This window comes from Lithobates pipiens, unplaced genomic scaffold (assembly GCF_037356315.1).
Source record: "Lithobates pipiens isolate NorthernLeopardFrog02 unplaced genomic scaffold, aLitPip1_a1.2 Scaffold_28, whole genome shotgun sequence".
Classification (NCBI taxonomy): domain Eukaryota; kingdom Metazoa; phylum Chordata; class Amphibia; order Anura; family Ranidae; genus Lithobates; species Lithobates pipiens.
In genome coordinates, this window is record NW_027507789.1 from 117,601,143 (window position 1) to 117,628,098 (window position 26,956).

The following is a 26,956-nucleotide window of genomic DNA, read 5'->3' on the forward strand; positions in this document are numbered from 1 at the left end:
CTGACAGATTTACCAAAGCCATGAAGTGCAAGGGCCTGCCTGATTGCATACAATTTGAAACTCTAATGCCGCGTACACACGAGCGGACTTTTCAACATCCAAAGTCTGACGGACTGATTCTGTCAGACTATTCGATCGTGTGTGGGCTGCAACGGACTTTTGATTCGCCAAAGTCTGACGGACTTTAGAATATGGAACATGCTTAAAATTTTTCCGACGGAACTCCGCCGGACCCGGTCCCTTCGAAAAATTCGCTCGTGTGTATGCTATTCCGACGGACTAAAACCGACGTTAGGGCAGCTATTGGCTACTGGCTATGAACTTCCTTATTCGAGTCCAGTCGTACATCATCACGTTCGAATCCGTCAGAGTTTGGTGTGATTGTGTGTGGCCAAGTCCGCTCATTCGAAAAGTCCGTCAGAACTCTGTCGGAACTCCGGCAGAACTCCTTCGGAAGTCTGTTGGACATAAGTCCTCTCGTGTGTACGGGGCTTAAAGCCGCATACACACGCTTGGACATTCTGACAACAAAATCCATGTTTTTTTTCGGACAGATGTTGGCTCAAACTTGTCTTGCATACACACAGTCATACAAATGTTGTCAGAAATTCCGATTGCCAAGAATGTGGTGATGTAAAAATGAAGTGCAATAGCCAGTGCTGCGCTTCTGCTTGATTCTGAGCATGTATGGACTTTTGTGTATCAGAATTGTGTTACACAATGAAATTTCCAACAAAGTTTGTTGTCGGAGAATTTGAGAACCTGCTCTCTCATTTGTTGTTGGAAATTCCAACAGCAAATGTCCGATGGAGCATACACACGGTCGGAATTTCCGGCAACAAGCTCATAGGACATTTGTCGTCTGAAATTCTTACCATGTGTACGTGGCATTAAGTTTTGACCTTATATATGGTTTTCTGCAGAAAATCTAATAGTGTGTATAGGGCTTAAGTGACACTGGGGGGACAGGGGGTTGGGGGGAACTGACTAACTTCCACCAATATCACCAGTGACACTAATACAGTGATTAGTGCTAAAAATATGCACTGCCACTGTACTAATGATACTGGCAGGGAATGGTAAAGTAGAAGTCCACCCTAAAACAAAAATCCCTCCATCTATAGACATCCATGATCTAACACTAATCTATCTTGTGTGACTGCCAAAAATAAGCAAATAAAAAATCAATCGTGATATATATACACAAAATGAATGCATAAGCAATATATAAACAGTATTCACTCAAAATATGAAATAAATAAATAGATGGACAAATTCATTGAAATGTCAGATAAATAAATATAAACAAACATAGTATAAACATAAATAAATTCATTTAATTGATAAACTCAATTTCGTTAGGGTTTATTTTATTATATGGGAGAGCGCGGTTGTAATTTTTATTTTATGCGTTTATGGGTGTGTATCACATCAGAATAATCGCTGCTTCCAAGTATTTAGAATAATTTTGTGTTTGTTTGTCCTTTAGGCTAGCGCAGTATTTTTTGTTTGTTACTAATCTATCTTGCCCTGTAGAGAAGAAATCAGTATACATACCTTTTTGAAGCCGATCCAATCCATTCTCCAGCGGCGGAAGCTCTGCAGAGGACACGGACGACAACAGCTGTGAAATGAATATGAAGTGACTTCACCCATAGTTACGATTATGCCCTGTACACACAACTAGTTAAACTCTGAAGGGTTTTCAGAGTATTTCTCTGAAACTGTTGTGCGTACACACAATCACACCAAAATCCGATCGTCAAGAACGCGGTGACGTACAGCACATACGAAGGGATTAGAAAAAGGAAGTTCAATAGCCAGTAGCCTCCATCCCATACTTGCTTCAGAGCACGCATCGATTTTGGTCCGTCGGAACAGTATACAGACGAGCGGGTTTCCCTATAGAACATGTTCTAAATCTTTCCGACAGAACCAATTCCTATTTCTAGGTCCGTCAGAATTTTTGACGTAAAAAGTCCGGTGAGGCATACACACGATCGGAATATACGATGAAAAGCTTCCGTCTGACCTTTCGCTCGTGTGTAAACGGCATAAGGCTTCCATTGTCTGCAGTGTCCTCTGCACACGCCTCCACAGCAAAGCCATGGTTGAGAGCTCAGTGCGGGACCGGACTGGAGCGGCTTCAAAAATAGGATTTTTTGTGTTCACTGTAAAATCCTTTTCTCTAATTCACAGACCGACCCAGCTCCTCCCTTAACCATTGGGTTGTTATGCCTATTACTAGGAGAATACTAGGCATTAGTTATAATACAACACTCAGAGCTCTTTAGTTCCGCCCAGCGGGCGGTCCCTTGGGCAACAACACTCCAGCCTGCCATGCTGTCATCAGTACGTCAACAAGCAGTATAACGTAAAGAGAAAAAAGGAGGGGCGGGTGCTGTGTCAGTCGGTGAATTACAGAGAAACTGATTTTACGGTGAGTACAAAAAAAATCCTATTTTCTCTTATATTCACCGACCGACACAGCTCCTCTCTTAGCCATTGGGACATCCCCAAGCAGTACCAAATGAGGGGTGGGAAAACAGCATAGAAACTTCATCCATCATGGCAAGTGGGAACTAGTGAAACTTTACCCACAAACAACAGTGTGTGGAGAAATCCACCACTAAACCAGGGTGCCCTCAACAGGAGTGACTACCCACAACCGCATCAAAAACTGCAGAATGTAATGCATCAGCGCATTAACTTAATGGTACTGTATTTTTAACGAAAAACCAGGAAGAAAATATATTGCATATTCAGTTGCAACTATACGGCCGCCTACAAAACTGCAGCCAAAACAGGCATCAGCTAATGCACTGACATCTACCTTGTAGAACTCGGTAAACGTATGGACAGACGACCAGGTCGCCGCTTTACACACCTGCACGACAGACGCTTGGTCTCGGAAGGCCCAAGATGTTACGATTGCTCTTGTGGAGTGGGCCATGACTGGAAAGGGGGGCACCTGCCCCTTCAAGGCGTAGGCTTGTACTACAATCTGTCTGATCCACCTGGAAATGGTTGCCGACGGGACCGCCATGCCTTTCTTTGGACCAGCCACCGAAACAAAACAGTGAGTCTGACTTCCGAAAGGGAGCCGTGGCAGACAAATATACCTTAAGAGCCCGAACCACATCCAGAATGTGAAGGGCCACCTCCTTAGGGTGTTTTGGCTTAGGACACAGAGATGGGAACACAATGTCCTCATTGATATGAAAAGCAGAGACTACTTTCGGCAGAAAAGACAGTTGCGGACGCAACACCACCTTATCCTTGTAGATAACCAGATAAGGCGACTTGCAGGACAAAGCCGCCAGTTCCGAAACCCTCCTGGCCGATGTGATGGCCACTAGAAAGACCACTTTCTGGGAAAGAGTCAACAGGGGAACCTCCCTGATATTTTAAAACTGCGTTTTTTTGAAGCGCCAATAATACCAGGTTCAAATCCCACAGGGGTAACGGTTGACGCACCGGAGGGACTACATGTCGCACCCCCTGAACAAAAGGTACTCACTAATGAGTGAGACGCCAGGGGTCGCTGGAAAAAGACAGCCAAGGCTGAAATTTGCCCCTTAATGATGCTTAATGCCAATTTCTGGTCTACTCCTTGCTGAAGAAACAGCAGGATCATGGATATGGAAAAGGAGCGCGGATGACATCCTTTCTCCTCACACGTGGAGATGTAGGCCTTCCAGGTACGATGATATATCTTCAGAGAAGAAGATTTCCACGCCCTCAACATAGTTGGGATCACCGAGTCCGATAGACCCCGGTTCCTCAACACCTGCCTCTCAATAGCCATCCTGTTAAAGCCAGCGATGGTAAAGCATGATGGAGAATCGGACCTTGAGACAGAAGGTCCCATCGTAAAGGCAGTTGCCATGGGGCGTCCACCACCAGACGCACTACGTCTGGGTACCAAGGATGCTGAGGCCAATCTGGGGCAATTACTGGGATTCCTCGACTTCCACTCTGCAAAGCAGACGTGGTAACAGTTTTAGTGGAGGAAAGGTGTAGATCAGCTGGTGCTGATCACACGGAGCCACCAGCACGTCTGACAATGGATCTCTTGTCTGGTCCAGCATCTGGCCACTCAGTCCGCCTGCCAGCTCTCCACTCCCGGGATGTAAATGGCCGTCAGGGCCGGTACGTGTCGCTTTGCCCACCGAAGTATGTGAGTGACCTCCCGTGCAGCGGCTGAGCTTCTTGTTCCGCCTTGGTGATTGACGTATGCCACAGCCGTGGCGTTGTCTGACTGGATCCTGATCGGACACCCCTGAAGTCTCATCAACCATGTGGAGAGGCTGGCGTCCGTTGTGATCACTGTTCACTTCAGAGGTAGGAATGACTTCCCGGACTGAATCACCAGGGACCTCAGCCACCAGATCAGTGAATCTCTGACTGACTGGCTCATCTGGATCTGTCGATCCAGGGACAACTGAGATTTGTCCCATTTTGTCAAAATCTCCTTCTGCAGGACTCTGGTGTGGAACTGGGCATATGGTACTGCCTTGAAGGAGGCTACCATGAGCCCCAGGACTCGCATGCAGAAGTGGAGCGTCGACCACTTGCGGTTCATCAGCAGTTTTACCGTAGATCTGAGAGTCTGCAGTTGGTCTAAAGGGAGAAACACTCTTGCTTCCCTGGAGTCCAGCAGCAAGCCCAAGTACTCCAGACGCTGGGTCGGTACAATCACCGACTTCTTTAGGTTCAACAGCCACCCAAATTCAAGGGAGTCCCCTTGATGGAGTGCAGCGACTACTGAATGGAATGTGATTCCATTCCGAACCTCTGCACTTTTACAAAGTGATTGAGGGCTTTTAGGTCCAAGATTGGACGTACCCCTTCCTTCTTGGGAACTACAAACAGATTTGAGTAGAATCCCTGGAAACATTCCAGAACCAGTACCACCACCCCGTGACTCAGCAGGTCCCTTACTGCCCCTAGGAGGGCCTCCCGGTGAGCCGGAGATATGGGTATGCTGGATGGGAAGAATCTGTTTGCCGGCCAAGAGAGAAACTCTATCTTGTAGCCGGAGGAAATAAGATCGCAGACCCATTGGTCAGATAGCCGAGAGGACAACCGGGCTGCAAACTCCCGAAGGCGAACTTCCACCCGAGATATGGGTGGGGCAAACCTTCATGCGGTAGCACTTTTATTTACAACGACCGGAGGAGCCGACCATTTCTTGAGAAGGCTTTCCTCAAAAGGATGTGTTGTATTACAACTAATGCCTAGTATTCTCCTAGTAATAGGGCATAACAACCCAATGGCTAAGAGAGGAGCTGTGTCAGTCAGTGAATGTAAGAGAAAAAGTTATTTATACCGATTTCTTATTTATAGGGTTAGTGTTAGATGTGGATATCTGTAGATGCAGGGATTTTAGTGTTGGAGGGAGGGGTGGCTTCTGCTTTGACATCTAGGGGTGATCAAGGGGTTAAATAAGTGCCTATGTGCTGCTTTTACAAACAGATATCGTGTCTTATCCTTGCTTTGCAAGGATAAGAAATAAGAGAGATTGTTCCCAAAACAGAGCTCTAGGCTGTGATTGCACACAGCCAATCAGCAGGTCCCAGCTATTAATCATTGGGTGGGACTTGCTGACAGACTACAGCTATGTTAGACCTAAACCTAGGAGCAGGCAGTGATGTATGTGTAGCACTAATCCTGAAGGAGCTGCTGGTTATTTTTGAGCTTACCGTTACCTTGTTCTCCTTGTTGCACGTCTAGGGGATGTCCCATGGTAGATGACCCAATAACTTGAGACTGACAATAGATCCACTTTTATGGATTTTATTTGCAAAACTCAAGACAATTGAACAGTCTTTCAACTTGGGATCAGAGGGTTGGGAAAGGAAGTTCAGGTACTCTAAGCGTCAAAGTCCAAAACATTAAAGAACTCTCTTACGTTGCCTGCATCCAGAGAATAGCCATTCGCAGCTGGATGATCACTCAAGTTGGACAGTCCCTCTCTCACAAGGCCTAGCAGCCAACTTGTTGCTTACTCAAGAACAAAGTCTTTGCCACAGACGTTGTTGCAGAACATGTAGGGAAACTAAACTTGAAACACTACAATCTGTACGTGGTGTTCTTCTAAAGAGTCCTCCCCTGGAATGCTTGAAGTACACTGGGTCTCTCCCAAACCGGAGACAGCACCCAACCACCTCAGAATCCTCCTTTAGTTTCCTTGCCTTGGGCTAGCCAGCCCCAAGACATTAAAGTTGGGTGGATCCGCACCCCAGACCATAGCCTTCCTGGGGGCTGTTCAAGAGGACCAGGACCATGTAAACAGCACATCATACTGGACCGGAACCCCAAACCACATGACATCCGCATCTTATGTACCCTCTCCCAGAAGCACAGCGAGAGCGCCCCTCCCACTGGGCTGGTCCACGAGAGAGAGAGTAACCCAAGCGCCTGACCAGACCACAGTTCCATGCCTGCCAGAAGAGACAGTGCCCCCTGTGGCCAGGCTAACTTCTCACAGTCCAGTCAGACTGATGCCGAGGCCCAATTTAGATAATTACACCCAAACCAAACTGCAGTTTAGGCAACTTTAATTTCAGAAAAATCGCATAGCGCGTGTTCTTCAGGAGCCGCCACTACATATGGGTATGTTGCTTTGCATGCATGGGCCTTGTCATGCCATACTTTGTGGGGACAAGTGATAGGAAGAGGAAGTAACATCGCCCAAAACACCTACTGCTATACCACCCTCTGAAAAGCAATCCACTAAAGATGGCGGTAAGTATTACTGTCCGAACACGGGGAGGAACTTACTGCAGCTTGACACAATGTGCCTAACATGTATAGGCAGACATGAGCCATTCCCATTCCTCCCAACTTTTTGAGATGGGAATGAGCCAGGACACCTATTCGCAAAAGGTATGTACATAGGACATCCCCCACCATGCCCCATAAAGAAGAATTATACAGGAAAAAAGAAATGAGGAATTAAACCCACAAGTGCTTTATAGTGGCTTCTGGAATTTACAAATGCAGCAATTTAGAAATCAGATGAAAGGTTTAGCGCTGGGAAACACTTTTTTGATAGATTAAAAAGTGCATTTTCTATACAACTATATAGATCAGACCAAAATGAGAGGAATGAGGGACATTGCTCCAAATCAGGGAAAGTTGTGAGCTATGTATTCCTGACTTGGTCTATACTGTATATAGCCAATATAATGCTTTGTTTAGAGGCCCTCCTATCTCCAGCCCACATCTCCCCTTTCACGATTCTCCATCTAGACACTCAAAAACACCTCATACAACTCGAATGTCATGGACGTGCAATAGTATAAACACCGACCCCAAATCTCCTGCTCCGTGGTCCACACACTCCGTGGTCCACACACTCTGCTGTCCACACAACCCTCTCTCATTCATGGGACAGAAATATGAAAACTAGCAGAGAGCTCTCCTTATAACCCGCCTGCGCCAACCAAAACATGGCGCCAGCCAGTGACAGAGCGGCTGGCGGATGCGGGGAGAGTTTGCCTCGGAAGTTGTTCAGTCCCAGCATGGAATGAAGAGCTGGATAGACTGCAGCGGCAACTAAACTGCTTGAACGATGGCAGCGCTCGTCAGATTAGGAGTAAGTACGGTGCTGGAATCCCCCCCCCACAGGTGGCTCCGAGTGGTACGGTCTTTAGTGTAGGGGGGCGGGCCGGGTGCTGAGGAGGTCAGTGTATGTATGTGATGAGGGGAGGACACAAGGTCACCCCGACTTCTCCTCACACACTCACCATACATGTACGTCACCCCGACTTCTCACAAGCTCACTATACATGTAGGTCACCCCAACTTCTCCTCACACACTGACCATACATGTAGGTGACCCCAACTTCTCCTCACACACTGACCATACATGTAGGTCACCCCGACTTCTCCTCACACACTAAACATACATGTAGGTCACCCCAACTTCTCACACACTCACCATACATGTAGGTCACCCCAACTTCTCCTCACACACTGACCATACATGTAGGTCACCCCGACTTCTCCTCACACACTAAACATACATGTAGGTCACCCCTACTTCTCACACTCACCATACATGTAGGTCACCCCGACTTCTCACACACTGACCATACATGTAAGGTCACCCCGACTTCTCCTCACACACTGACCATACATGTAGGTCACCCCGACTTCTCCTCACACACTGACCATACATGTAGGTCACCCCGACTTCTCCTCACACACTGACCATACATGTAGGTCACCCCGACTTCTCCTCACACACTGACCATACATGTAGGTCACCCCGACTTCTCCTCACACATTGACCATACATGTAAGGTCACCCGACTTCTCCTCACACACTGAACATACATGTAGGTCACCCCGACTTCTCCTTACACACTGAACATACATGTAGGTCACCCTGACTTCTCCTCATACACTGAACATGTAAAGTCACCCTGACTTCTCACACACTGATCATACATGTAAACTCACCCCGACTTCTCACACGCTGACCATACATGTAGGTCAGTTTGGAGCTCGTCTGTATAGAGACTGGGAAGTTTCCACCAGAATATATATATATATATATATATATATATATATATATATATATATGTATGTATGTATGTATGTATGTGTGTATAGAAGAAATTATGGGCACATTTTTATGTGTTTGTTTTATGGGCCCCCTCACATGAAACCCACGTTCTATCCACATTTCCAACCCTGTGTCCACTAATGACACCTCAATCACAAACACGGTGCATTTCCCTGTACCAGATTGCCCCGTACCGCAGTACCATGTGATCCGGTGTGTTTTTGAAAAGTAGTGCATGCATTATTTTTGGTGTGTGATCCAGAGCGATTTCCACCCATTCAAATGAATGGGCCAAAAATCAAAGCGCACTAGTCACACAGGGACATGATTCAGGTGTGATAGACCAAATACTAGGTTCAGTTTTACTGCCCCCTGACTGCCCACCTGAACCCCAGGCTATAAACATGCTGCAGCAAAAACTAAACGTCCCCATGTTGCCAACCGTGACCCACGCTGGTCATAGAGCCCATGTAGAAAGTATGGGATTGTGGCACAGCATTTACAGGTTTTACCACTTGCCTACTGGGCACTTTTGCCAACTTTCAGTGCTGTCTCACTTTGAATGGCAGTTGCACGGTCATGCAACGCTTTGCCCATATGAAAGTTTTTTTTTTTTATCTTTTTTTTTTTTTTTTACACAAATAGAGATTGCTTTTAGTGGTATTTGATCACCACTGGGTTTTATTTTTTGCTAAACAAATGGAAAAAAAGACTGAAAATTTTGAGAAGAAAAAAGGTTTTTCATAGCTTGTTATAAAATTTAGCAAATGTGTAATTTTTCTCCTTCACTGTTGGGCACTGATGAGACACTGATTGGCCGCACTGGTGGGACTGCTATGATAACCAATGCTCTCATTATCAGTGTAGATGTCCCTTTCACACAAGCCGCTTATCATGCTGTCTGTCAGTGTGAGGAAAGGAATGCTGATAACCAGCTTGTGTTTACATCATGATCAGCTGTGATTGGATATAGCTGATCACGTGGGAAAAAGGCCACTGTGATTGGCCCTTTACCCCAATCTGTTATCAGCTGTTGCCTGTTTTTATTTTTTTAGGTTTTTCCCTAAATCCAAAGGGATGCGTTGGGGTTTATTTACTAGAGCTGGAAAGTGCAAAATCAGGTTCACTTCTGCATAGTAGCCATTCGGCTTCTAACCTCAGCTTGTCCACTTAAGCTTTGGCAATAAAACCTGGAAGCTGATTGGTTTCTATGCAGAAGTGAGCCTGATTTTGCACCTTCCAGGCCAGCTTTAGTAAATAAACCCCATTGTATTGAAATGAAGCACTGCACCTGTAAGCCCCAAACAGTTACAGCACAATCCAATTGACCTTGACAGGCAGTGCCGCCTGCCAAACTCTGCAAGCCAAGTTATGCTTGCATGGCCACCATGTTCTGCTGTAGTTTGTGTGCCTAAACCACCTGGCTGTAATGTTGGAGTAAGGTAGTAGTTGGGCAGTCAGAAGGTAGTGAAAACACAAAGCAACCATCTGTCAGTTAAGCTGTGGCCTCTATTCCTGTTTTTAAGCTGGTTACAAATGACCAAACCGTTGCACAAGTTTTGCCAACTAAACTACCTACTGACCTAAATAATCAGTTTATTATATATCCAGCATATTCCAAAGCTATATCAGCCCGAGATCATCAGCTTACTTGTAAAAGTGAACAGTCTTTATTGCACTTTCAGAACTTGGGGAAAATAAACCGTTTTTGTGCAGCAAGTAACACAGTCCATCACCCTGGTACAGTCAAAACAAAAGCATGGTTCACCTCCAATATACCAGTCCCACACTAGAGTTTGAGGGTTCCCATCTGCTTTAGGAGGTACCACAAGGGCCACAGGAGTTCAGCACAGGTGCCATTCAGAGAACACTTTGCATTTTGTCAATGAATGCAAAGTGTTCTCTGATTGGATGAAGTGGCAATCATGACTTCCACCATATCTCTCTGCCTTGTTCAATCAGAGAATGCAGTGCATTCATTGAGAAAATGAAGAGCATTCTCTGAATAGTGTTCAGTAGCGCGCAGTGCAGCCACTTGAGGTGGGACACAGAAGATAGTGAAGATCACTGAAATGGTGGTGTCTACATCAGTGATTTTCAGCTTCCATGGGGATCCCACAAGTATGCAACGTACATACTTACATTGGACCAAGCTGGACCAATGTAAAACTTGCCATACCTAAACTTCAACTTTTGGGCATGTTCACACCAGAACATGGTGAGGGAAATGTGCTATGTTTGGTGCTGTGCAGGGTGACTTATGCCCCATACGCACGGTCGGACATTCCGACCACAAAATCCGTCTAATTTTTTCCAATGGATTTTGGCCGAAACTTGTGTTGCATACACACTGTCGCACAAAGTTGTCGTAAAATCCGATCGTTCGGAACGAGGCGACGTACAAAACCTATGATGGGACTACATAGAGGCCAGTAGCCAATAGCTTTTGTCTCCAAATTTTTTTTTCTGAGCATGCGTGGCACTTTGTGCGTCGGAATTCTCTATACACGATTGGAAAAAGTCCGATCAAATTTTGTTGTCAGAAAATTTTAGATCCAGCTCTCAAACTTTTTCCGTCTGAAATTCTGACAGAAAAAGTCAGAGCCCACACACGATTGGATTTTCCAACAAAATAATCCGATCAGACTTTTCCCATCAGAATTTCCGACCCTGTGTATGGGGCATTAGAGTGAATGGGCTGAAAATGCACTGTACTAAAACCGTGCAGAAATGTGATTGTGTTCGAGTGAGATTCCTGGTGTGAACTGCGCCTTATGATGCAAACTTGTGTAATTTGCATATGACCTGGTTAGTCACAATGGTAAGCAATATGGTGTGAAAAATTTAAGCTAGTCTGCTCTAGTTTATTCATCGTTAAATAATCAGCTGGAATGTAAGGTACTCCAGGGTAAGTGTCAAATGCACTACAACTTGAATGTAAAAGTATTGTAAATAGTCCCTGCTAAGCACATCTTAAAACGTGTAGCATCTTGTCTTGAGGGGGAGCATATTAACCATTTGTCTAATGGGCAATTTTGCCCCCTTCCTGCCAAGGCCAATTTTCAGCACTGTCACAATTCGAATGACAAATGTGCGGTCATGCAACACTGTACCCATACACAGGGCTGGACTGGGACAGAAATTTGGCCCTGGACTTCATCCAGACCGGCCCCCCTTACATCAGAGTGCCATCAGCAGCCCCCTTACATCAGAGTCCCATCAGCAGCTCCAGTCATGTGATAACAACTGATAAGGGGAGAGAGGAAGGAAAGTCTGCCGGCCGTCTATCTCCCCCTGCAGGCTGGAGGGAGCAGAAAACCTAATGCTCTCGCCAGCATATGACGGAAGCTGCTCCTGACAGGAGTGAAATCGCGATCACTCACTGTCAAAGAGGAACGGCTCCAGGACTGCACCTGACTGGTCCACTGAGCCATCGGCCCACCGGGAAACTCCCGGTAGTCCCAATGGCCAGTCCATGCCTGCCCATACAACATTTTTATCATTTTTTTTTTTCCACACAAATAGAGCTTTCTTTTGGTGGTGTATATAATCACCACTGTATTTTTTATTTTTTGCTGAACAAGTGGAAAAAGGCCAAAAATGTTGAAAAAAAAATGTTTTTAGTTTCTGTTATTAAATTTTGTAAACCGGTAATTTTACTCTGTCACTGATGAGGCTGCACTGACAGGCAGCAATGATTGGCAGCACTGATTGGCATTGATGGGCAGCACTGTTGGGGACACTGAGTGTAGATATCCCCTTAAACGCTAGCTGGTTACTGGCTCTCTCCTCACGCTGTGACAGCATGAGGAAAGTAATGGCGATAACTGGCAAGTGTGTTTACATCTTGATCAGCTGTGATTGGACACAGCTGATCATATGGTAAAGAGCCACTGTGATTTACTCTTTACCCCGATCTGTGATCATTGTGTCCAAAGGACAAGGACACTGCGATCACTGAGGGTACTGGGTGTGTGTAGCAGAGAGCGCAAAAACAGGAGGATGTCAAATCATGCCTTCCCAGAACTAGCCGACCGTGCTGTAGCGTTCAGCAAGTGGTTAATATGTAGCCCAGGAGTGAGTCTGTCCAGTCCAGGAATACTTGTATAACATGAATTTACGATACCTATTGCCCAGCACTTTGATTATGTCATATTCGGGTATCTATAAGAACAATCCCACACCCACTTGCCTACTGGGCAATTAAACACCCCTCCTGCCCAGACCAATTTTCAGCTTTTGGTGCTCTCACACTTTGAATGACAATTACTCAGTCATGTAACACTGTATCCAAATAAATTTTTTGTTCTTTTTCATACAAATAGAGCTTTCATGTGGTGGTATTTGATCACCTCTGGGGTTTTTATTTTTTGCGCTATAAATGAAAAAAGACCGAAAATTTTGAAAAAAAAACGCATATTTCTTTGTTTCTGTGATTAAAATTTTGCAAATTTTTTTTTTTTTTTTTTCATGAATTTTGGCCACAATTTATACTGCTACATATCTTTGGTAAAAACCCAAATTGGTGGATATTATTTGGTCTTTGTGAAAGTTAGTCTACAAGTTGTGGTGCAAATCATAAAAAATTGATCACATCTGATGTACTGGTGGCCTATCTCATTTCTTGCGACCCGAACAAGCCAGGAAAGTACAATTACCCCCCAAATTACCCCTTTTTGGAAAGTAGACATTCCAAGGTATTTAGTAAGAGGCATGGTGAGCTTTTTGGTGTTGTAATTTTTTCCCACAATTCTTTGCAATATGAAGATTTAAAAAAAAAAAAAAATTTCCCCCACAAAATTGTCATTGTAATAGGTTATTTCTCTCACATGGCATGTGTATACCACAAATAATTCCCCAAAATACATTCTGATACTCTTCCTGAGTATTATGATACCACATGTGTGGGACTTTTTCACAGCCTGGCCACTTAGAGAGGCCCAACATTTAGTGCCGGTTTACACTAGCGCGATGCCAGACATCGCATGTAATTTGCAGCACACTGCTGTTCACATTACATGCAATGTCTGTGTGGGTGCGATGTCAGCCATAAAGACAGTATGGCTGATATCGCACCGCATTCAGTCCAGACACGCACAGGACCCTTTTTTCTGTTCGGACCAGAATCGGATCGCATGTGTGTTCACACACATGCGATCCGATTCATGTCCGAACTGTCAGTTCGCAGTGCGATATGCGAGCTGAAATGGGGGTGTCGTTAACATATAATGTGACTCCCCAGCAGTTCGCATATGGCAGTGTGAACTGCCGTGCGTGTCGAGTGCTATGCGGGAACCCGCAGTTGATTCGCAGGGTTCTCGCATCGCACTAGTGTGAACCGGCACCATCACGTGTTCTAGGAGCATAAATTACACATCTAACTTGTTGACTACCTATAACACTTTTGAAGGCCCTGAAGCACCAGGACAATGACACGTGACACTGACGTTGCACTGATGGCAGATGGCACTGATGCCAGATGGAACTAATAGGTGGCACTGGGGACAGGTGGGCGTGTGTGTGTTCTCACTGACGCTGCAGCACGCAAGCTCTCCCTCCTCACACGATAGCGTCCGCGCTGTAGCCATCTTTTGTCTATAGCGTGGGCGCGAAGTGGTTAACCACTTGCCAACCAGCCGCCGTCATTATACTGTGGCAGGTCAGCACAATCCAGCAAAACATCATAGCTGTACGTCGGCTCCTTTAAGCGGTATAGAAGGCTGCACTGCGGAGGTACCGATGCTCGTTACTGCCGGTCGCGATGACTGCCGGCCACGGGCGATTGCGGGCACAAGAGGCAGAACAGGGACGTGTGTGTGTGTGTGTGTGTAAACACACAAATCCCAGTTCTGTGAGGAGAGACAGATCTGTCATCTCCTATAGTCAGTCCCCTACAGTTAAAACACACGAGGGCACACACTTAACCTCTTGATCGCCCCAGTGTGTTAACCCCTTCCCTCCCAGTGACATTTACACAGTAATCAGTGCATTTTTATAGCACTGATCGTTGTATAATTGTCAAGTGTCTGCCATAATGTTGCAGTCCTGATAAAAATCGCAGATCGCCGCTATTACTAGTAAAGAATTTTATAAAAATGCCATAAATCTATCCCCTATTTTGTAGCCACTATAACTTTTTTGCGCAAACCAATCAGTATACGCTTATTGCTATTTTTTTTATTTTTTTTTTATTTTTTTTATTACCAAAAATATGTAGAAGAATACATATCGGCCTAAACTGAGGAAAAAACTGCTTTAAAAAAAAAAATTGGGGATATTTATTATAGGAAAAAGTCCAAACTATTGTGTTTTGTTTATAGAGCAAAAAATAAAAACCACAGAGGTGATCAAATACCACCAAAAGAAAGCTCTATTTGTGGGGAAAAAAGGTACAACATCGCACGGCCGCGCATAATGTCAGTTAACCACTTGCCGACCGGGCCATAGCCGAAAGACGGCTACAGCGCGGTCGTGTTTTGCTGGGAAAATAATTTTGCTCTCAGACGCAAACATCCGTGCCCGCAGGAAGCAGCCGTTTACCACATCACGGAGCGATCACTTGTAAACAAACTGGCGTCATGTCATAACGCCGGTTCCTCCCTCCCCTCTCTGTACCGCGAGGGCAGAGGAGGAGAGATGGCAGTAGCGCTGTGGGCTGGATGTGTAGTGCCCACAGCGCTGCTCAGTGACAGTACTCTGCCAACGCCGTGCAATACTCGCCAATACATTTTTAACAGAATTTTAAAAAAAAATAGTTTTTTTTTTTTACAGAATTTTCTGTCTTTTTTTTTATTTATAGCGCAAAAAAATTAAAACCCAGCGGTGATTAAATACCACCAAAATAAAGCTCTATTTGTGTGGAAAAAAAGGGCAAACATTTCATATGGATACAGTGTTGCATGACTGAGTAATTGTCATTCAAAGTGTGAGAGCACTGAAAGCTGAAAATTGGTCTGGTTAGGAAGGATGTTTAAGTGCCCAGTGGTTAAAGCAACGCAGTGCCGAATCGCAAAAACTGGCCTGGTCATTGAGCAGCCAAATCTTCTGGGCTGAAGTGGTTAAAGAAGGCCAGCCATACACAGTTTGAATCTTGGCTGGTTCAGCAGGAGGAGGCCGAGATTCAAACAGTTAATGGGCAGGCTGAATGGAACAAGTTGATCGCTCGATCAGTTTGGGTACAACAAGCCTGCTGGATTCTCTTGCGATTATCACTAATGACTGTTATAGCCACTAGCGATAATCACTGTCTTCTCCCTGCGGGGGCGGCTTTCCCCGCCAGGGGCAGACAATGTCTGGGCAGGAGGGATTCCTCTGTCAGCACTGTCTGTGTTGATGGGGGAATCGTGCAAATTTATTCCCTACAACCCGAGATAGCAGGAAAGATATTTGCACAGTGTATGGCCTGCCTAAGGTACATGTCACAGCATTAGAAAAAGCTCAGAATAGTCGGCTGTAAACTGTATTGATTTGTATTTCTGTTATTTCCATCAGTCCGGCTGTGTTGTGATGACACGTGTTCTGTGTCTTTTTAGGCTCCATGCACACTGAAGCTCAAAAAAGCTATTTCTGGACGCCAGATTGCTGGCAGAAAACGCTGGTTGAAAAACCTGCTTTTAACAGCGTTTTATACTAGCGTTAATGAGCGTTTTACAGCGTTAGCGTTAATGGGCGTTTTTTATAAAAATACACAGAGGACACTCCAAAAATCCCACAATGCATTGAAAAATAGAATGCCGAACACTAATGAACGAGCGTTTATGAGCGTTTATGAGCGTTTATGAGCGTTTATGAGCGTTTATCTGCGTTTGTCGTTTTTTGGCGCTGAAAAACGGCACTTTGAACGCGAATTTCTGGCGTTCAGAAAAAAGCCCATAAACTCCACTGCTCATTAAAGCTGAAAAACGTCAATGTGTGCATGGACACATAGGCTAACATAGAGTGGAGTTTATGGGCTTTTACAAAAAACGCCCAAACTCCAATAAACTGCAGTTTATCAGCTTCAGTGTGCATGGAGCCTTAGAGTTTAACCTCAAAACATATCGGTCACAATCTATTTCCAGTAATTGCTTGATTCGTTAGTAAGACGTTTTTCTGAAACTCGCTGTATGCTGGGTTCTTTTTTAACGTAATGCTAATCTCTAGACAAATGGCTAAATACATAGAAGGGATGAGGTTTACCTGCCAAAGGATTTTTATTTCTGTCCATCCAGTCCTTAGAGTTACACAGCTCTGCCTAGCCAGATAGGGGACATGATCTTCTCTGGTGCAGTTTTCCTTTTATCTTAGGACTTGTTCCCAATTGTTCTCTATAGGCCCTGTTCGCACTGTACATGTATGTTGGTGTGCCTTATCTGAAAATGCAGCATGTCTGTCATTTCACACAGCAGAAACCTACAAGAACATAGGCCAGCACATTGCAATGAACTGTTGATTGAAGGGTTCTTATTATGACATTTCATTTAAAAAATAGAAAAAAAGCCCCACTGTTAAACAACGAGGATCATCTTTTTTTCCAATCCCCAGTGCATGTTTAACCCCTTGCTGACCGCCCTATAGTAGGGTGACCAGACATCCCCGGTTTCTGGGGATAGTCCCCGGATGGGGCAATTTCAAAGACAGGCAGTGCAGAATAAAAAAAAATAAAAAAATCTAAATTGCACACCCCTGTTTCACCGCTCCTACTAGCTTAGGAAGGTGTATTTTTTTTTCCATTATCTGTGCCCCTCTCTGATGATCATGTGCTGGTCTTAGCGGAGGGAATATTTCTTCAGTTTCGGGTGCATGCCCATTCAGCTCCGCTCGCATGCTCTTCCGCCTTGGCTCAAGTCCCGGCCAGCCGCCTGCCTGCTTATCATCTTGCCTTCCATGGCAGACTGATCTTCTTCCCACCCAGTAGTAGCCGGGGCCCAGAAAGTAAGACTCGACAGGCTGTGAGGCGGCGGCAATGGACAGAGAGTCACTGATTGCCGCCATTACTAGTAAAAAAAGAAATGTGTCACCGGATTTCATAAAAAAAAAAATCTGGTCACCTTGCCCTATAGCAATTTTACTGCTACAGGGTGGCAGCTGTGCGCCAAATCATGTATATATTTGTGATCCTGCACTCCTGTCTGGGGGGGGGGGGGGGGGGGGCGCAGCTTCTGCTGTGAATATTTACAGCAGAAGCTGATATACAGTTGCCGGGCACTCCATGTCCTCCATCACCCGTCATTTGTCGGTAAACAACACAGAACGGAGATCTGCCTGTGTAAACGATGCAGATCTATGTTCTGGCAAGGGGGAAAGGATGGATTCTGTGTTCCTGCAAAGCCGGGTCTAGAATCCATCTCTTCCTCTAGTAAAGTGCTGCAGGTTAGCTAAGCTGTGCTATAGACTTCTATTATATCCGCCAGGTGTGGTGCACATTCTGAAAGTGCCCCAGCTCCTGCATTCACAAAGCGCACCAAACCCTCAGGATATAATAGAATTCTATGGTGCATCTACTGTATATACTCGCATACCAAAATGAGGCCGGATCAGCACGTGAATTCAGCAGGTCCTGTCCTATGTCATCCTGCCAGTGTTGATTTTATCTGCACTTCTGTAGTTATTATTAACACGTCTTTACATGATGCAATATTTTTAATTAAGTTGAAGTAGTAGGGCTCTGTCATGTTCAGCCTTTTATGCAGCTCATTACTGATATTTAATTTAGCGAGAAGTGTGAAAATATGCTGACGTGCCTAAGAAAAGTGTCATTACTTGAAAGTTTGCTTGAAGCTAAATAGCTTCAAAGTGAGTGCTCCTCGTTTACATCAGCCAGGGCAAGGAAACCATGATCACAATGTTATATATACTGTATGTTGCGTGCAGACTCTGCAGCTCATTGCACTTATTGTATTATACATTACACATTATACATGATGTGCTTATGGACTGGCAGCCATTGTGCTGACCTAGCAGTTGTTTTTTTGTTTTTTTTTTTCCCCCCCATTTCTTTTATTATTTATATTTTGTAATATTATTTTTAACCACTTCGTATGCGGGCCAATTCTGACATTTTATGTAAAAACATTATATTATATTTATAAAATAATTTTAGCAGAGGCCCTATAGACTATAATGATGGGTGTTGCAATTTTTTGTCACACGGTATTTGCACAGTGCTTTTTTTTTTTTAAACACAATTAAAAAAAAAATACACTTTAATGAATAAAAAAATAAAAATAAAATTTCCTCGTGTTTTTTATTTTTTTTATTTATTTTTTTATGTGAAAGATGTCACCCCGAGTAAACAGATACCTAACATGCCATGCTTTAAAATTGCTCCTACCCGTGGAATGGCGGCAAACTAAGGTGCTTACAATTCTCCATTTAAACGCCTTTTGCAGATTGCCAGTTTAAAGTTGCACAGAAGGTCTGGTGCTCTGACATTTGTGACAATACCTCATAGTTACTAGATGTCAACCGACATGGGTTTTTCTCTGACCAATGCCAATATTTAGAAATCGCAGCGGCCGATATATGATGCGTTTTTTTTTTTTTTTTGGGCCGATATGTTAGGCCAATTTATTTATTTATTTTTTCCCCTTCATCTCAAAAATCTAACAGTTAGACAACTTTCACACTGGGCGTTTTTCAGGTGCTTTTGAGCTAAAAATAGCGCCTGTAAAGTGCCTGCAAAATGGCTCCCCTGCAGTATGTGTGAAAGCCCGAGTGCTTTCACACTGAGGCGATGCGCTGGCAGGATGTTAAAAAAAAAAAAAAAAAAAAAAAGTCCTGCAAGCACAGCAAAAACAGGTACTCAAAACTTTTGGATGAAAAAAATGGGCTAACTTTACTGTTTAAGGTGTTTTTTTTTTTTTTTTTTTTTTTTTTTCTGTTCTTTTTTATTTTTATTTTTTATCATTAGTGTATTTTTTCCCCAAAAATTGCGTTTGAACGACCGCTGCGCAAATACCGTGTCACATAAAATATTGCAACAACTGATATTTTATTCCCTAGGGTCTCTGCTAAAAGATATATATAATTTTTGGGGGTTCTAAGTGATTTTCTAGCAGAAAATACAGGATTTTTACTTGTAAGCAACAAGTGTCAGAAAAGATTTAGTCTTTAAATGGTTAAACTGAGAACTCTACACACAGAGCTCAGATCATTGAAGAAGAAGAAACATTGTATCTCTTTGGTCTTTTCTTGGTAGACTGCCCAGAGAGGAGAAGTTGCTCCACTGAAGACTTCAGGCAACTTGCATTGACTTCTATTACAGAAGTCTTTTGCAAGTCTTCCTGAAGTGATAATCGGCCTTTTTCATGAGCACAATTGGCAGATGCCGATTAATTAAAAAACGCCAAATATTAGCCGATGTATATTGGTCGATCTCTAATAGTTAGTAAGGTTGAATAAAGACACCAGTCCATCCTAAGTGAGTGTGCGTGTCTACAATTGTCCCTATCCCTGTATATTGTGTCTCGTTAAGATGCTCTTCTATTATTATTTATTTAAGGTACCCATATAGTGCTGTTGATTTACACAGTGTTCCACACATACATTGCACACTGACATCAGTCCCTACCTTCAAGTAGCCCATAATCCAAGGTTTCCAAATCGCACCCATATACTAGGGCCAATTTTGGACAGAACCCAATTAACCTACCAGCATGTCTTTGGAGTGTGAGAGGAAACTGGAGTACCCGGAGGAAACCCACGCAGGCACAGGGAGAACATGCAAACTCCAGGCAGGTAGTGTCGTGCTTGGGATTCAAACCAGCTACCCTTTTTACTGCTAGGTGAGAGTACACCACTGTGCCGCTCATGTGTGGTATGATCACTGTTTACATATGCATGTGGGAGTAACACATGCATTTGCATTTGGGCCTAAGCACAGGGGGACAGGGGTGCCTTTTTAGTCCTTCTTCTTTTTTTTTTTTTTTTTTTTTTTTATTATTATTATTATTTATTTTCTACAAAACTTTTTTTTTTATTTCTATTTTTTTTTGGATTAACTTTATTGCTATCACAAGGGAAGAACAACCTCCTGGGTGAAAGCATGAGTTATAACAAGTCCTCTTTATGGAAAAATCTGGGGTCTATTAAACCAGTGGTTCTCAACCCTGTCCTCAAGTACCCCAAACAGTCCATGTTTGCAAGTTTTCCTTTATCTTGCACAGGAGCTTTAAATCGGAGTCAATAACTTTGGTATTTTGGACAGCTACAGTGGGACAAAAAAGTATTTAGTCAGCCACTAATTGTGCAAATTCCCCCACTTAAAAAGATGAGAGAGGCCTGTAATTGTCATCATAGGTATACCTCAACTATGAGAGACAAAATGTGGAAACAAATCCAGACACATCACATTGTCTGATTTTTGAAAGAATTTATTTGCAAATTATGGTGAAAAATAAGCATTTGGTCAATATCAAAAGTTAATCTCAATACTTTGTTATATATCCTTTGTTGGCAATGACAGGTCAAACGTTTTCTGTAAGTCTTCACAAGGTTGTCACACACTGTTGTTGGTATGTTGCCCCATTTTTCAATGCAGATCTCTTCTAGATCAGTGATGTTTTGGGGCTGTCTCTGGGCAACACGGACTTTCAACCCCCCTCCGAAGGTTTTCTATGGGGTTGAGATCTGGAAACTGGCTAGGCCAGTCCAGGACCTTGAAATGCTTCTTATGAAGCCACTCCTTCGTTGCCCGGGTGGTGTGTTTGGGATCATTGTCATGCTGAAAGACCCAGCCACGTTTCATCTTCAATACCCTTGCTGATGGGAGAAGGTTTACACTCAAAATCTCACGATACATGGCCCCATTCATTCTTTCATGTGCAAGGATCAGTCGTCCTATTTCCTTTGCAGATAAACCGCCCCAAAGCATGATGTTGCCACCCCCATGCTTCACAGTAGGTATGGTGTTCTTTGGTTGCAACTCAGCATTCTCTCTCCTCCAAACATGACGAGTTGTTTCTACGAAACAGTTCTACTTTGGTTTCATCTGACCATATGACATTCTCCCAATCCTCTTCTGGATCATCCAGATGCTCTCTAGCAAACATCAAACAGCCCGGACATGTACTGGCTTAAGCAGGGGGACACGTTTGGCACTGCAGGATCTGAGTCCATGGCGGTGTAGTGTGTTACTGATGGTAGCCTTTGTTACATTTTCCCCAGCTCTCTGCAGGTCATTCACTAGGTCCCCCGTGTGGTTCTGGGATTTATGCTCACCGTTCTTGTGATAATTTTGACCCCACGGGTTGAGATCTTGCGTGGAGCCCCAGATCAAGGGAGATTATCAGTGGTCTTGTATAGGGCTGCAATAACGATTATTTTCATAATCGATTAGTTGGTCGATTTATTGTTTCGATTAATACATTAATCGGTTAATAACCATAAAAAAAAAAAGTGGGTCAAATTGACGTTCATTTTCAACCACAGTGACGGGAAAATTTGGAAATAATAGAAAACTTCTTAGTCAAAGGAATTTTCAGACAGTGTATGTGGTTTTCATTTTAAAAACAAAATGTTAAAAACGAGTAAAAAATTTCAAAAAAATTCTTTCATTCAGCGAATGTACAAAGATTTTTCGCCTGAAAATTCTCATCTGAAAATTGATCCGTGTGGCCAGCATAAGGCTGGGTTCACACCGCTGCGGGGGGGGAGAACCGGATGTGATTCGCACAGCAAATCACATCCGATCTCCGTAGCGCTGCGAGTTCAGCCATACAGATAGTATGGCTGAACTCCCAGCGGTCCCGCAGCAAACTTGCACGGGACCCTTTTTTGGGTCCGCAACGGAATCGGATCGCATGGGGGTTCACACCATGCGATCCGATTCCTGTGCGAGTCGGCAGATCGCACTGCGATATGCCGACGGATCTGGGGGTGTCATTAACATAACATTGACACCCCCAGCCGTCCGCATAGGGCAGTGTGAACTGCCGGCGGGAGGTATGCGATGCGGGAAAACGCCGCGGATTCGCGGCGTTCCCGCATCGCAGCGGTGTGAACCTCAGGCTCGGTACACACCTATACAGTTTGCTTTTGATCTGTTTCTGCAGCGCTTTTTGCTGTGCGTTTTTGATTTTTGCGCACATGATTTTACTGCAATTTGCATTTTTTTGGGCAGATTAAAAAACACAAATTGTTGCAAAAACGCATTACATGCTTTTCTGCAGCTTCTCCTTTGAAGTGTATTGAACCAATAAAGCACCATTTAGCGTTAAAAGTCCCTGACCCTTTCAGATTTGAACGTGTCCCATAGGAAACCATGTAAATGAACTGTAGTGCAATTCTGCAAAAAGCACCATAAAACGCATAGATGTGAACCAGATCTAAGACGTTTAGTAACATTATGGGGTTAACGAAAACTAAAATGAGCCCTTTATAGTAGAAAAAACAGATAATCACTACTGTAGGGGTTATTTTTTTTTTTTTACTGTAGAACAGTGAAAGTAATATTTACAGTAGTGATTATTTGCTCTTTTTGTACTTTAAAGGGCTCATTTTAGTTTTTTTGTTTTTTTTTTAACCCCATTATGTTACTGCCCGATTAATCGATTACGAAAATAATAATCGATTAATTTCATAATCGATTCGTTGCCGATTAATCGATTAGTTGTTTCAGCCCTAGTCTTGTATGTCTACCATTTTCTAATTATTGCTCCCACAGTTGATTTCTTCACACCGAGCTGCTTGCAGATTCAGTCTTCCCAGCCTGGTGCAGGTCTAAAATTTGTTTTTGGTGTCCTTTGGACAGCCCTTTGGTCTTCACCATAGTGGAGTTTGGAGTGTGACTGTTTGAGGTTGTGGACAGGTGTCTTTTGTACTGATAAGTTCAAACAGGTGCCATTAATACAAGTAATGAGTGGAGGACAGAGGAGTCTCTTAAAGAAGAAGATACAGGTCTGTGAGAGCCAGAAATCTTGTTTTTTTTGTAGGTGACCAAATACCGTATTTTGAACGGCGTATAAGGCTGGGTTCACATTGCAGCGATGCGGGAACGCAGCGAATCCACGGCAGGTTCCCGCATCGCATACCTCCCGGTAGCAGTTCACACTGCCCTATGCGAACTGCTGGGAGTGTCAGTGAAACATTAATGACACCCCCAGATCAGTTCGCATATCGCAGTACGATCTGCAAACTCGGACAGAAATCGGATCGCATGGTGTGAACACCCATGCGATCTGATTCTGCTGCGGACCAAAAAAAGGGTCCTGTGCAAGTTTCGGCCGTGTGCGATGCAAATTCAGCCATACTATCTGTATGGCTGAACTCGCATCGCACAGAGATCGGATGTGATTTGCACTGCAGTGCGGTGCGAATCACATCCGGTTCTCGTAACCGCTGCAATGTGAACCCAGCCTTACACGCACCCCAAGTTTAGGAGGGAATTTAAAAGAAAAAAACTTAGGAGGGAAGTTTTAAGGAAAAAAGTACATTTAAATGCCCATCAATGCAGCCTTATCAGTGTCATTTGCAGCCTTCCATTGCAGCCTTGTCGGTCATTTGCAGCCTTGCATTTAGCCTTGTTGGTCATTTGCAGCCTTGCATTTAGCCTTTCCATTCATTTGAAGTCTTGTCTGTGGCTTTGTCATTTAAAAATGGCGCTGCCGAGATACACAGAGCGGATGTCCTGTGTATCTTGGCGGCGTTCGGCCGTTCTCGGCTATTTTCGGCCACACTCGGCCGTTCTCCAAAAGCCACGAGAACGGCGCAAATACCCTGAAGCCGAAGAAAGGGTTAAAAATAGTGAGGGATCGGCGTATAACACGCACCCCCAATTTCCCCCTGATTTTAGGGGGAAAAAAGTGCCTGTTATAGGCCGATAAATCCGGTATTTTCCACCATAATTTGCAAATAAATTCTTTAAAAAATCAGACAATGTGATTGTCTGGATTTGTTTCCACATTTTGTCTCTCATAGTTGAGGTATACCTATGATGACAATTACAGGCCTCTCAACTTTTTTAAGTGGGAGAACTTGCACAATTGGTGGCTGACTAAATACTTTTTTGCCCCACTGTATTTTATCTAAGAAAAATTCCTAAAACATGGCCTCTTGGGGGTACCGAGAACAAGGTTGAGAACCGTTGTATTAGACCCCAAATCTCTCCTCTGGCCTCCAATGCACCTCATCAGACATGGATCGGTCTAATCAGCTGGTAACAACCAGGTAAACAAAGAGGGACAATCGGAAGTGACAACATACTTGTTCCTCCCGGTTTCTGGGGTCAGAGCGAGAGAGAGAGGCCAAAGTCAATTCCCCTCTCTTTGTTAAAGCCATTGCCACTAGTTGCATAGCTCATGGGCTGTGCAAACGGAGGGGGTGGGACCCACTTCTGCCACTTGCAGAAGTGATTGAGCGATTATTTAGCCGCTCAAATCACTTCTGCTAGAAATGGAATCGCCGGCTGAAAAATTCAATCCATTTTTGTATGTGTAAGCATCATCCCAGTAAAACCACCAGTTAAAGAAGTGAGATAACGGGCACACCCACGCAGGGCTATAGCTACATTTCACAGGTAGTTCATAAAAGAATTAAGGTTAAATATCCTCAGACATATACAGAATAGTAGTCCACGGGTCCAGCCAACTGGTATACTCAACTCTCTTGTAACATTCACTGGGGCAGAATGTCCTGGGCTTGAAGTATACCTGATAAAATAGTAGGAATGGAAATGAGAGCGTGAAGACAAGAAGTCAGAGTGAGGAAAGGAAACAGGAACAAAAAAAAGGGGGGGGGGGGGGAGGTTAGGGAAGTAATCCCCACAGACTTAGGGACAGGATAGATATCGCATTAAAATTTACCTAAACTAAAGGGATGTAGTGATGGGAGGGCATAATTAATCCAGGGTCCCCAGATTTTAGGAATTTCGAATGAGAGTAATTTAGAATGCTGGACATTTTTCTCTTTCATTCATTGACGACATGGCTCCTTTAATTATTGACCTTAGGGTTATCACACCACCTTCAGGAGAGTACTAGGCAGAACATGTAACACATGTAAAAACAGCAAGACTGCACAGCACCGCCCAGGGGGTGGTCCCTCTGGCTATAACCCCTCACCCTGCTTCCTGCACCTCCCTTTTTTTTCTGCCTAGTGTAGAAGGACCTGGCTCCCTGAGGGGACCGTTTGGTCCTGGGAATTTTTTATTTATTTTTTTTCTGAAATTTTGATCCTGTGATCTACAATTAACAGCCGGGCTGGGTGGCAGGCTGGATAATATAGAACCTTGTATTCTCCCCAGCCTGGCCAACGAGCTTGAGCAGACCCTAGCTACGTGCTGGGTTGGCCACAACATGCCCCTTATGTTCTAGGGGTGGCCAGTGAGCTATATGCTCCGGGGCACACACATGACTGAGCTAGTGCTGTCCGTGTCAGTGTGCCATGGCCAACAGCCACCCCGTACTGCTCGGGTGATGGGTCTGTGGTGGAATGCATCCAGCAATCCGGACAGGAGGGGCAAGTATGGCTCTCCCTGCCTCGGCGGGATGGAGCAGCTGGGCATTCCCTGGAAGGTCGACTAGGGGTCTCCCACTCTCCCTTTCCTCTCTCCCTATCCCTCATTCCCTCCTCCCCCCTGCTGGGGTCGTTCTTCAAAGTAGCCTCAGCATGGTTTGCCCCTAGTGCTGGTGTCTGTGTACCCCAGAACAGCGCGGTTTTTACTCTGGCCACTTTGTGACTGACACAGGGCAGAGCGGTCAGCGGCAGCACAGCGGGTGGTGAGTCCTACGGGGGGTCCCCTCAGTCTGCGAGCAGCTAGGAGGGTAGGATTTGTGTACCTTGCCTTAAGTCTCTAAGTTGTGGCAGGCGAGTGAGGGTCAGCATGGCGTCAGAAGCTGGTGCTTCTTCCCCAAACATCCCTGCTATTGCAACCGGCTCACCTTCTAAAAATGCAGCATCTATTGGACGTTTTGTTGGCAGTCCTGGAGACCTTTGTTACCAGGGTGGAAGTGGCGTGCGGGCGCAAGGGGGGTAAAAAAACGCCCCCTGCCCGCCTGTCTTCTGAGGAGAGCTTTGATTCAGACTCTGACCTCGCGGTGACTGGCGGCCCCTGTTCTGACATGTCAGAGGATGCGGACCAGGACCGTTCGGACAGTGAGAATGACTCTGTGTCTGGGTTAGCGCAGGAAAAAGTGCTAGTAGGAGCACTTATCACTGTGGTGTGGGATACCCTGAAGATACAGGATGTAGCAGGAACTTCTGCTGAGGTGGCGGTCCCGCAAACCGGCCCGCACGCCTAAGGTGTTTCCGTATTATTTGACTTATTTTGATAAGTTCACCTACAAGGAATGGGAAAGCCCGCAACGGGCCTTTTCAGTCCCTAGAAGAATAGCGGTGTGTTGAGGAGAAGCCTCCTGAAAAAATTGGCTTCTCCTCCGGTCGTTGACCCCCCCCCCCCCC

The 26,956-nt window shown here is 44.6% G+C and overlaps 1 protein-coding gene and 1 long non-coding RNA gene across 2 annotated transcripts in view; one reads left to right on the top strand and one right to left on the bottom strand.

Annotated features, from left to right (window-relative positions):
- LOC143935585 (uncharacterized) overlaps window positions 1-7,363 on the bottom strand; it is a 13,076-nt gene extending 5,713 nt beyond the window's left edge. Inside the window, exon 1 of the long non-coding RNA XR_013263559.1 lies at window positions 7,319-7,363. This is a non-coding gene — a long non-coding RNA (uncharacterized LOC143935585). The remainder of the gene's footprint in view (window positions 1-7,318) is intronic.
- Window positions 7,364-7,460: 97 nt separating this feature from the next.
- UQCC1 (ubiquinol-cytochrome c reductase complex assembly factor 1) overlaps window positions 7,461-26,956 on the top strand; it is a 357,706-nt gene continuing 338,210 nt past the window's right edge. The window contains exon 1 of the mRNA XM_077459564.1: window positions 7,461-7,603. Within this exon, the coding sequence (XP_077315690.1) occupies window positions 7,580-7,603 (24 nt within the window). The 5' untranslated portion in view covers window positions 7,461-7,579. The remainder of the gene's footprint in view (window positions 7,604-26,956) is intronic.